At 42.7% G+C, this 12,261-nt stretch overlaps 1 protein-coding gene across 1 annotated transcript in view; it reads left to right on the top strand.

The window, feature by feature from the left end:
* The window catches only part of LOC121568438 (glutamate receptor ionotropic, kainate 4-like), a 180,740-nt gene extending 176,382 nt beyond the window's left edge, over window positions 1-4,358 (top strand). Inside the window, exon 19 of the mRNA XM_045220923.1 lies at window positions 3,951-4,358. Within this exon, the coding sequence (XP_045076858.1) occupies window positions 3,951-4,355 (405 nt within the window). The 3' untranslated portion in view covers window positions 4,356-4,358. The remainder of the gene's footprint in view (window positions 1-3,950) is intronic.
* The last annotated feature ends 7,903 nt before the right edge of the window (window positions 4,359-12,261 follow it).

Genomic DNA, 12,261 nt, shown 5'->3' with positions numbered 1-12,261 from the left:
CTGCTTTTCTGATGTATCAAATACTTATGTCATGCAATAAAATGCAAATGAATTACTTAAAAATCATACAATGTGATTTTCTGGATTTTTTTTTTTAGATTCCGCCTCTCACAGTTGAAGTGTACCTATGATAACAATTACAGACCTCTACATGCTTTGTAAGTAGGAAAACCTGCAAAATCGGCAGTGTATCAAATACTTGTTCTCCCCACTGTACCTGCTGGAACGCATACTACGGGTGGGTGTTGCTATGGTGACAAATGAGCTAAGATAAGGCGGGGATTTGCCTAGAAGAGATTTATAGATGACCTGGAGCCAGTGGGTTTGGCGACAAGCCAACGAGAGCGTACAGGTCACAATGGTGGGTAGTATATGGGGCTTTGGTGACAAAACGGATGGCACTGTGATAGACTACATCCAATTTGGAGTGTTGGAAGCTATTTTGTAAATGACATCGCCGAAGTCAAGGATCGGTAGGATAGTCAGTTTTACGAGGGCATGTTTAGCAGCATGAGTGAAGGAGGCTTTGTTGCGAAATAGGAAGCCGATTCTAGATTTAACTTTGAATTGGAGATGCTTAATGTGAGTCTGGAAGGAGAGTTTACAGTCTAACCAGACACCTAGGTATTTGTAGTTGTCCACATATTCTAAGTCAGACCAGCCGAGAGTAGTGATTCTAGTCGGGTGGGTGGGTGCAAGCAGCATTCGATTGAAGAGCATGCATTTAGTTTATCTACCATTTAAGAGCAGTTGGAGGCCACGGAAGGAGTGGCATTGAAGCTCGTTTGGAGGTTTGTTAACACAGTGTCCAACGAAGGGCCAGATGTATACAAAATGGTGTCGTCTGCGTAGAGGTGGATCTGAGAGTCACCAGCAGCAAGAGCGACATCATTGATATACACAGAGAATAGAGTCGGCCCGAGATTTGAACCCTGTGGCACCCCCATAGAGACTGCCAGATGTCAAGACAACAGGCCCTCCGATTTGACACATTGAACTCTATCTGAGAAGTAGTTGATGAACCAGGCGAGGCAGTCATTTGAGAAACCAAGGCTATTTAGTCTGCCAATAAGAATGCGGTGATTGACAGAGTCAAAAGCCTTGGCCAGGTCGATAAAGACGGCTGCACAGTACTGTCTTTTATCGATCGCGGTTATTATATCGTTTAGGACCTTGAGCGTGGCTGAGGAAACCAGATTGCATAGCGGAGAAAGTACGGTGGGATTGAAAATGGTCGGTGATCTGTTTGTTAACTTGGCTTTCAAATACTTTCGAAAGGCAGGGCAGGATGGATATAGGTCTGTAACAGTTTGGATCTAGAGTGTCACCCCCTTTGAAGAGGGGGATGACCGCGGCAGCTTTCCAATCTCTGGGGATCTCAGACGATACGAAAGAGAGGTTGAACAGGCTAGTAATAGGGCTTGCGACAATTTCGGCAGCTAATTTTAGAAAGAAAGGGTCCAGATTGTCTAGCCCAGCTGATTTGTAGGGGTCCAGATTTTGCAGCTCTTTCAGGACATCAGCTATCTGAATTTGGGTGAAGGAGACGGGGGGGGGCATGGGCAAGTTGCAGCGGAGGGTGCAGAGCTGGTGGCCGGGGTAGGGGTAGCGAGGTGGAAAGCATGGCCAGCCGTAGCAAAATGCTTTTTGAAATTCTCGATTATCATAGATTTATCGGTGGTGACAGTGTTTCCTAGCCTGTGCAGTGTGTAGCTGGGAGGAGGTGCTCTTATTCTCCATGGACTTTACAGTGTCCCAAAACTTTTTGGAGTTAGTGCTACAGGATGCAAATTTCTGTTTGAAAAAGCTAGCCTTTGCTTTCCTAACTGATTGTGTATATTGGTTCCTGATTTCCCTGAAAAGTTGCATATTGCGGGGGCCATTCGATGCTAATGCAGTACGCCACAGGATGTTTTTGTGCTGGTCAAGGGTAGTCAAGTCTGGGGTGAACCAGGGGCTATATCTGTTCTTAGTTCTGACATTTTTGAATGGGGCATGCTTATTTAAGACGGAAAGGAAAGCACTTTTGAAGAACATCCAGGCATCCTCTACTGACGGAATGAGGTCAATATCTATCCAGGATACCCGGGCCAGGTCAATTAGAAAGGCCTGCTCGCTGAAGTCTTTTAGGGAGCATTTGACAGTGATGAGGGGTGGTCGTTTGACCGCGGACCCATTACGGACGCAGGCAATGAGGTAGTGATCGCTGAGATCCTGGTTGAAGACAGCGGAGGTGTATTTAGAGGGTACATTAGTCAGGATGATATCTATGAGGGTGCCCATGTTCACGGATTTAGGGTTGTACCTGGTAGGTTCCTTGATAATTTGTGTGAGATTGAGGGTATCTAGTTTAGATTGTAGGACGGCCGGGGTGTTAAGCATATCCCAGTTTAGGTCACCAAGCAGTACGAACTCTGAGGATAGATGGGGGGCAAGCAATTCACATATGGTGTCCAGGACTTAGTCTAGTCCACATTGACACTGTGTGATATCATTGGGAGAGGAGGACAGGTACACCAGCACACACAGATACAGTAACATTTAACGCAGTTTGGGCAATATGGGCAGTGATTTGTCTTATGTTATGGGGATGAGAATGGCTAAAATGTAACCAATATTTCACAATCATTTCATATAATATATAAGAATGTTAAACAATCTAGATGAAATACACTACATGACCAAAAGTAAATCATGGGCATTAATATGGAGTTGTTCCCTGCTTTGCTGCTATAACAGCATCCACTCTTCTGGGAAGGATTTCCACTAGATTTTGGTACATTGCTGCAGGGACTTGCTTCCATTCAGCCACAAGAGCATTAGTGAGATCGGGCACTGATGTTGGGTGATTAGGCTTGCAGTCGGCGTTCCAATTCATCCCAAAGGTGTTCGATGGGGTTGAGGTCAGGGCTCTGTGCAGGCCAGTTAAGTTATTCCACACCGATCTCAAGAAACCATTTCTGTATGGACCTCGCTTTGTGCATGGGGGCATTGTCATGCTGAAACAGGAAAGGGCCTTCCCCAAACTGTTGCCACAGAGTTTGAATCACAAAATCGTCTAGACTGTCATTGTATGCTGTAGCGTTAAGATTTCCCTTCACTGGAACTAAGGGGCCTAGCCATGAAAAACAGCCCCAGACCATTATTCCTCCTCCACCAAACTTTACAGTTGGCACTATGCATTGGGGCAGGTAGCGTTTTCCTGGCATCCGCCAAACCCAGATTCGTCCGTCGGACTGCCAGATGGTGAAGAGTGATTCATCGCTCCATAGAACGCGTTTCCACTGCTGTGAGCTTTACACCACTCCAGCAGACGCTTGGCATTGCACATGGTGATCTTAGGCTTGTGTGCGGCTGCTCGGCCATGGAAACCCATTTCATGAAGCTCCCGATGAACAGTTATTGTGCTAACCTTGCTTCCAGAGGCAGTTTGGAACTTGGTAGTGAGTGTTGCACCTTGGAAAGGTGGCATCCTATGATGGTGCCACGTTGAAAGTCACTGAGCTCTTCAGTAAGGCCATTCTACTGCCAATGTTTGTCTATGGAGATTGCATGGCTGTGTGCTTAATTTTTATATACCTGCCAGCAACCGGGGTGGCTGAAATAGCCGAAACCACTAATTTGAAGGGGTGTCCACATACTTTTGTATATATAGTGTATATCAGTACTTAACCATCAAGTACCGTATAGAATGTTGTACAGTTGTCTGTTTTTTCTTGAAGAACCTAGGTTGTTGTTATATTTTCTCAACAAACTTCATCTTAAGTTCCTTTTGTTAGATATTGTCACACTTAAATGTCCAGTACATCCTATTCTATCCTATTTGTGTAGCTGTTGTCTGTTCTGCATGGTGTCTGTCAGTCCGTCTGTCCGTCAGTCTCTGATCTTGAAGTGTGTCAGTGAGATCTCCCAGGCTCTCTCTTCCCTCTCTCTCCCTGTGTGTGTTGCAGCTGTCGGTGTGTGAGGAGATGCTACGGGAGCTCCAGGGGATCGTCCTGTGCCGGGACAGCCTACAGCTGAGGCGTCGGCGGGGGACGACCATGCTCCGTCCTCGCCCCCTGCCCCTGGAGGAGCGCCGGGCACGGGCCGCCGCCGCCGTCAGCTTGAGCAATGGCAAGCTGTGTGGCGCTGCCGCCGGCCTGCCCCTCGCCGAGTCCCTCTCCCACAGACTGGCGCAGGAGGCAGCTCTGGTGGCACAGGGCTGCAGCCACATCCGCATCTGCCCCGAGTGCCGGCGCTTCCAAGGGCTGCGCGGCGTGCGTCCCGGGGGCGGCCCCAGCCACGGCGCCTCGCCCACCCACAGCGAGGATAACATAGAGTGGGAGAAAACAACCAACAGCAGCGGACCCGAATAACAATGAACCCCCTTGACCTAGACAACCCCTTTACCTACCTAGACCACCACACACCCACTGTACTACTGTACCCAGTAGGCACCTCTCCGCGGGGGCAACAGGGAGCATCATGGGAAGGTCATGTGGTACTATGACAGGAGCTGCTTTGGTCCTGGTGCGTTTGATTTGGGAGGATGGCGGCTGGGGCGTTGGCTTTGGCTGTGGACATTTTGGGCACGTCCCCCCTGGAAGGGATCTTTGAGTTGTGGAGCTCTGGAATGATGCCCTGGGCTTAGTGATGGAACTCCCGTTGGACATGTCCATAGAGACTACAAGAGGAAGTCCAGGGGACACGACCTCTCTGTATGGGCTGTCTGTCTCAAAGGCCCTATGCCCTGTCTAGGATGTGAAGGACACTGGTTATGGGGCATTTGTACTATGCAGTATTTTCTGTCACTCATTGTGCTAATTGTTGATTTGTTTTTAAATTATTTCTGTTTTTGTTGTGTTCTTGATATTGATCATATTGTTACCATTCTATTGTTCTCTGAGACGATACTGTGGACATTATTGCCTTTTCAGAGCTACAAACAGAGAACACAATGCAGCATCATTCTTTAAATACTCTTTTTTTTTTTTGTGAAAGTGCCAAAAAAATGATAATCTTGAATGATGGGAAAGCATCACGACTTTGAGACGACAACGACGACGACAAAGAGAACTGAACATAAAAACAAACACAATTACTTGTTTTATAATAGTGATTATATTCTATACAAAAATATGTTTTAACTGTATTTCTGAAAGACAGCAACGCATGTCAGCAGGTATGATGCTGATGGGACCTGTCTCTTGATATTGCCCCCAGATCACGAGTCATAAACAACACTTGGTACCACAACATACCACCATTTTGAGTTTCTTCCCATTGCCCACTGTGGAATACAGTCTCATATGAATCCCATATACTGTAAGAGATTGGTATTGGTTCACTATTCCCAATTTGTGTTCTCCATTCCATCTGTTCAACATGCTCTCTTTGTCATTGTGCTGCCAAATGCTTTGACATGACCCAGACCCACTCTCTGCGGCGTGCACTACACATTCATTCACGCGCACAGGAACGCACACACTCACACATGCAGGCACAAAGGCATGCGCACACACACACATACACAATACACACACACAATACACACAGGCAATGCAGATAGTCACACTGCAGAGGTAGTCATACTGAGATGGTGGCATTAGGGAAGAACGCTCCCAGTAAATGTTTTTACAGGAATTTTACTTTGATTTTTAAAGACCACCCAAAATGAAACATTGTCTGAAGTTTTCATATGTCTGAGATTTATTCCTGTTTTGTCAATTCCGCAATATGTATTTCGAAAAATGATATGGTGCCAATATTTCAATTTAGGATATAGGCCTGTAGATTTCCCAAGGCTTACAAACTTCCATTTTGGGGTGAGCTATCCCTCTAACCATCAACAGAGACCCTCAGTGCAAGATCTGGGTCGTATTACAGTTTAGTTCGATTGCTAACAAGCATTGTTCAATACTGTGGATACATGTGCAAAACTCTAAATACAGTTATCAAAACAACATGCAACTTGGCAATGCACATCCTACATGTTTCAAAAGCAAATCTTTCTACCAAATGAAAGCTAACAGTCTCTCACGACATGCAAAACTCTAAAAACAGCTACCACTTGAAAATGTGTCAATTTGTCTTTAATATCATGTTTTCTAGATGAACCAACAGTCATTTTTACAAAAGAAGAGTGGCAAACCTGTACTGTATAGAATGTCCTGCAAGATATGTAAAGAAATAAAGCAGAAAGGCTGCAATATGCTTCAATACAATTTACTGTATTTTTGCACATTACTGTATTTTGCTTTTTGCAGAGTAATTCCAAAATAAACAAAAATAAATAATTCCAGTACTGTTAAACAAACAAAAAGTGTATACACACTATGAATATGCATAGCAGATTGTCCAAATGAAACAGATATATAACAGTGCTAGTCAACCCTGTCTGCTGCAATGGGCCACAAGTTCTCATCCACATCACACCGTATGGCCTCTCGCGCAATACACCTGGGAAATAATCTCTTTGCATGCCTGATCCATCCCTGGCAATCTTCTGCAGAGATATCCAGGCATCCTGCATTCATTGCATCCAAGAGTGACATTTGATCATGGTCATAAACTTTCCACCTCCATGAGGAAAATTATTATTCTATGGGGTTGAGGAAGGGAGAGTAAGGGGGGAGGAAAAGTGACACCATCCCGGGATGGGCTGCAAACCACTCTGTGACTGCATGGGAATGGTGAAATGCCACATTGTCCCATACAATCACCCAGGTTTCCATATTTCTTCTGACTTGCCCTCTTTCTTCACCTGGCAAAAGCCTTCCATAGAGGTCATCCATGAATGAAATGTGGCACTCTGTGTTGTATGGCCCAATTAGTGGTTTATGTAACAGCAATCCTTCAGAGGATATTGCGGCACACATTGTGATGTTGGCACCCCTCTGGCCCAGGACATTCACTGTTGCTCTTTTCCCAATCACATTCCTTCCACGTCGGTGTGTTTTGGCCATGTTAAAACCAGCCTCACAATGACAAAGACGAACATGTGGGGTGTTGGCTTCAAGCTCCATGACTCTCTAAAATATTGTAAATCCACAGGGCAACATAACAGTTATACTGTTTTTACATTACAGTAAAAACAGTAGTGTATTACAGGATATAGACATCTTACCTGGACATATTGGTACCGGAGTTCCTTGACATGATCAGAGTTCCTCTCAAAGGGAACAGTATACACCTGCTTCATGCTGATATGATGCTTTGTCAAGACTCTAGCAATGGTTGTCGTGCTTACACTTTCAACATTTTGAAATGTATTATTGTCTGCCAACACTCTCTCTTGAATTTCTCTGAGTTTTATGGCATTGTTGCTAATGACCATGACAACAATTACAGCTTCCAGCTGAGCAGAGAAAATCCTACCTCTCCCCCCTCCATTTGGTAACCGTTGGGTCCTAAAACAGAAATGTAATTACACACAAGTGGTTCGGAGAGCTTTTGCTCGATTTACTACTCTACAGTAATATTCAGTACAGTTAGATGCCCATGCAGAATGCGTATCTTACCTGCTAGTTTGCTGGAATGTTCTTATAATAGATGACACAGTTGAGCATTGCGAATTTGGCTGCACTCTGAGACCAGCATCTCTCATTGATAGACCATGATTGACAACATGATCAATGATTGTAGCCCTAATCTCATCTGACACTACAACTCTGAGTCTTCCCCTCAGTCGTCTTCCACCACGGATACGTAATCCTCTGACTCTACCGGCAACTCTTCCACCTCTGTAAGCCACTACACGATCTCTGGCTGGGTCCATGTTTATGTAAAATATATTCCAAAGATGTCCCCTTTTGTAGAGATGGTAATGACATAAAAATGGAAAACACCTGGGTAGGTCTTCAGTTACGTAATGTAGAATGAAAATCAGCTGTGAATAATTAAGAGTTATTATTATTATTATTATTATTTTCATCTATTTTGCTTTTACTGTAGCGATGTAAAAAATTGCAGTCTAATTCAATTTTCAGTAGCTTTTGAACTTGAGTTTAACAGTTTTGATAAGGGTATCTTAACATTTGCAAAATGGTCTGTAGATACATAGAGTTTTGTTGGTAAATGTGTTTTTGTGAGACAAGTATTAATGTAATTTGAAAGAAGTTGTCATTGAATGCATTTTGTGTCAAAGCAATGACAAATGATCCACAGGTTGCCACATAGTTGTGATAACTATATTTAGAGTTTTGCACATGTATCCGCAGTATTGAACAATGCTTGATAGCAATCGAAAAAAAAAAACTGTAATTAGGCACCAAACTGAACAAAAAGGACTGAAACAGTCCAATAAGAAACGCTCATTTTCATTTTCCTCAGCAAACATTTTTTTATGCGTTTTACATCACATGCCCTAGTGAATACGGCCCTAGTAATGAAATCAAGGGCATCCCCGTCCAGATTTGATTTGTGGAGTAAAGCTGTACTTTCTCCATATGTTCATTCAAGTTGATTTATTCAATGTACCATATCGCAAATTCATCGATGTAGCATGTAATGTTACTCATTTTCCTTTAGGAAGTTGCTGGTGGTGTCCTTGGAATTCATTGTTTTGGCTGTGCTTTTCTACTAAATTGACTAAAATGAGTGGGCAACAGTGAACAACTGTGGCCTGTCTGTCAACATTAGGCTTTGATAGATCCGTCTCCTTGACAATGCCCAAGGGGTGTGCCACTCATATGTCAAGAGTGCCTCAAACCAGGCCATCTTGACAAAGTATTCGATTGGAGGCATCCAGGTATGTCAGGTTCATTTGTATTTTTCACATCCAATCTAAAATCTGGACCTTAAATCTGAAAGGACTCGTTCAGCATTTGAATTGAATCCACTATTTAGTTGATTTCATTCATCTCTAAAATTGCTTTTCAAGGCATCTATACAAAGCGCCAGTCAAGCACTCCCTTTCTCCACGTAGTCGATTGAAAGTGTATGGCCATGCATTTTTACAATGATGATAATGAAACGGCTAAGCAGATAGCTTAGGTTGGGTCAATGAGGGTCTGAGACTGGAGAAGGAACTGTTGTCTATTTCCATAATGTCTTAATCTATATCCCAGCAGGCCACAAATGCAAAAGATCCCTTTAGAATAGTGGTATTCAAACTTTTTCAGCGGGGAACCCATTTTTTCCGCCAGAATGTCTGGGGACCCCATTTTTTTCCAAGAATATCTTGTGACCCCACCTCAAATCTAATGACACAACCTTCAAATCTGTACATTTCGATTTTTACATCAACAAATAACCTTATAAAAAATCAAATTATTTTTTCGAATTATCTTTCTCAAAAACTTTTCTATATTGTTCCATATAATAATCTGTACTAAAAAAAAAAAATCTATACACTGATTGAGTGTACAAAACATTAGGAACACCTGCTCTTTTGTGACAGACTGACAAAGTGAATCCAGATGAATCCAGGTGAAAACTATGATCCCTTATTGATGTCACTTGTTAAATCCACTTAAATCAGTGTAGATGAAAGGGGAGGAGACAGGTTAAATAATAATTTTTAAGCCTTGAGACAATTGAGACATGGATTGTGTATGTGCCATTCAGAGGGTGAATGGGCAAGACAAAATAATTGAAGTGCCTTTGAACGGGGTATGGTAGTAGGTGCCAGGCGCACCAGTTAGTGTTTTAAGAACTGCAACGCTGCTGGGTTTTTCACGCTCAACAGTTTCCCATGTGTATCTAGAATGGTCCACCACCAAAAGGATATCCAGCCAATTTGACACAACTGTGGGAAGCATTGGAGTCAACATGGGCCTGCATCTCTGTAGAACGCTTTCACCTTTTAGAGTCCATGTCCCGACAAATTGAGACTGTTCTGAGGGCAAAATGGAGTGCAGCTCAATATTAGGAAGGTGTTGCTAATGTTTTGTACACTCAGTGTGTATATATATAATAATTTTGCCGACCCCACTGCAGCGACCCCAACTTTGAATACCACTTTTTTAGAAGATTCTCTCGCTTCAATGCTAGAAAATTACTAGGGAATTCAGTTAGTAGCCAATGTCACCACATTCAACAAATATGAAGTATGCCCCTTTAAAAGTCCCTCAATTACACCAAATATGGTGTTGCAATTTAACAATTCCTTTGCTTGTGGTATGCAGGGCCATACTATTCCTTAGTTTCATTTTACAAATAGACTTTTGGGATCATCATCTGTTTTCAAAGGATTCGATTTCTTCTCAAATGTCTGTTCATTTTTCCACTACAGACCAGTCCAACATATTTCCATACAATGTGAATACCCGTAAATAAATGATGTTTTATGCTCTACAAGAGGTTTTACCCTGTGAGTGAAGTCGTCCTGGTTTTGCTGTGTGACTATTCTCTGAGGTGTTTTCTGTACAGTGTGTTTGTTTTCGAGCTCCTATGGATACAGCAAGAGGGGGTAAAGAATAAGCTGTACAGCGCTCATTGTTATATCATACAGAGGCTATAGTGTCGATGCACATAATCCTCTTATGAACATTATTGTCATAGGTGTGTAAATACAGAATGCTCAACCAGGGTTTCCCAGTGGAGGTTCCAGGGGCTCTCTATTTCTACAAGCCCTCACCTTAACCAGTATCCACATCAAATTGAACTTGTGTGAACACACACACACATCCACATACAAGCACACACATACTGCACATACATCTACAGGCATGATGAGTAATGATACATTCACACATTCAATTAGCAGGTTTTCTATAAGGAGATAATATCTAGTTGCTAGGTCACAGACATTGCGTCCCAAATGGTACCCTTTTGCTATTCCCTGCTCTGGTCAAAAGTAGTGTGCACTATATAGGGAATGGGGTGCCATTTGGGACGCACCCTGAGACAACATTGGGGCAGCTGGATGAACTCCTGAGTTTAGCGAATGGCTAGTGGGATTCTGTGCACCCAACTTTTATGCATCGAAAACATTTACAGACATTAAATCAAGCGTAGTTGGAATAAGATTGCCAATTACCTTGAAGGCTAAAGGGAGTTGAATTGGAATGAAGAGGAATCGTCATGTAGAAGAAATAGCACTCTGAGACTTTCACTGGGAGACCCTGTGTAGGATGGCAGGATTTGGCTGCTATATTTTATATGCTTTATTTTCTTATGTTGTCATTTTTATTCCACTATAAATACATTTCTTAAAACATAAACCGCCATTCTGAGGTTTTCCTGTTTGTTTTATTGTCTTTATTCAACATTGTAAGGCCATCAAACATTTTAACAGGTAGTGTGGATACAGTGGCGGCCATAGACGTTTTTTCATGAACATGGCCTTATTTCTATTACAGCATATGTAACAGTTCAATGTAACATCGATAGGTTTAGGCCACTACATGATACTCAAATGTTCCCTTTACCCATCATGAGGTTGCTACAACCTAGACTATGAATGATAGTTTACAATGTAGGTGCACACAGGTCGAGATAAAAATTTGAGGTGACACATGGACAGACAGTGATACATTCAATACCGACTTGCACACTCTTGCCTACATCTAGCTGATCTAGGGTGTAATCATTAGTCCAACAGTTGCAAACAAGAGTTTTTATTGGACAAATTCAGGTATGTTTATCCCCATTTCGTTCCGTTTGCTTCCGTTTAAGAAACATTTTTCAACAGACTCAGAGGAATGAATACACCCCTGATCACACGTAAACACAGTTCACTTTCATAGCAGCCACGTTGTATTCCATCTGACATCTATGCGCTCTCCTCCTCTCACCTTTTCTCTTCGTTTGTGGAATTCAATGTACAACACATCAGCTGTACGTGACCAGGCTAAAAAATCTAACCATATCAAAACCGCTACACACAGCCTATTAGCTAAAGTAACATCATAGTCAGCATAGCTAATAGAACTAACGCGTTAGTAAACCCACTACAATCATGCCGTAACTTTACAGTGAGTCAGTAAGCAGTTTAGCAGTTACACCGGCAGGCCCCGGTGGCAATAAATTAGTCAAACCAAAAGCTTACCTTGACTTGGAAGAGTACCAGTGTTGTGTTGGATATAGCCAGCTAGCTAACATAACATCCCTCTGTTTGAGCAGGGTGTTTGAGTATGCTAAACTAGCTAGCTGCATTTGCTAGCTAAGTAAGTGAAAATCATTTTTTTATAAATTAATTTGTTAAAAACGGTTCAATTATTGTCTTTCTCTCTCTTTGCGTCAACTACTCACCACATTGTATGCACTGTGTAAGTCTTACTGTGTACGTCTATGGAAGGGGGTGAGAACCATGAGCCTCCTAGGTTTTGTATTGAAGTC

The sequence above is a fragment of the Coregonus clupeaformis genome, chromosome 6 (assembly GCF_020615455.1).
Source record: "Coregonus clupeaformis isolate EN_2021a chromosome 6, ASM2061545v1, whole genome shotgun sequence".
NCBI classification, from domain to species: domain Eukaryota; kingdom Metazoa; phylum Chordata; class Actinopteri; order Salmoniformes; family Salmonidae; genus Coregonus; species Coregonus clupeaformis.
This window is presented reverse-complemented; position numbering and strand designations above follow the sequence as displayed.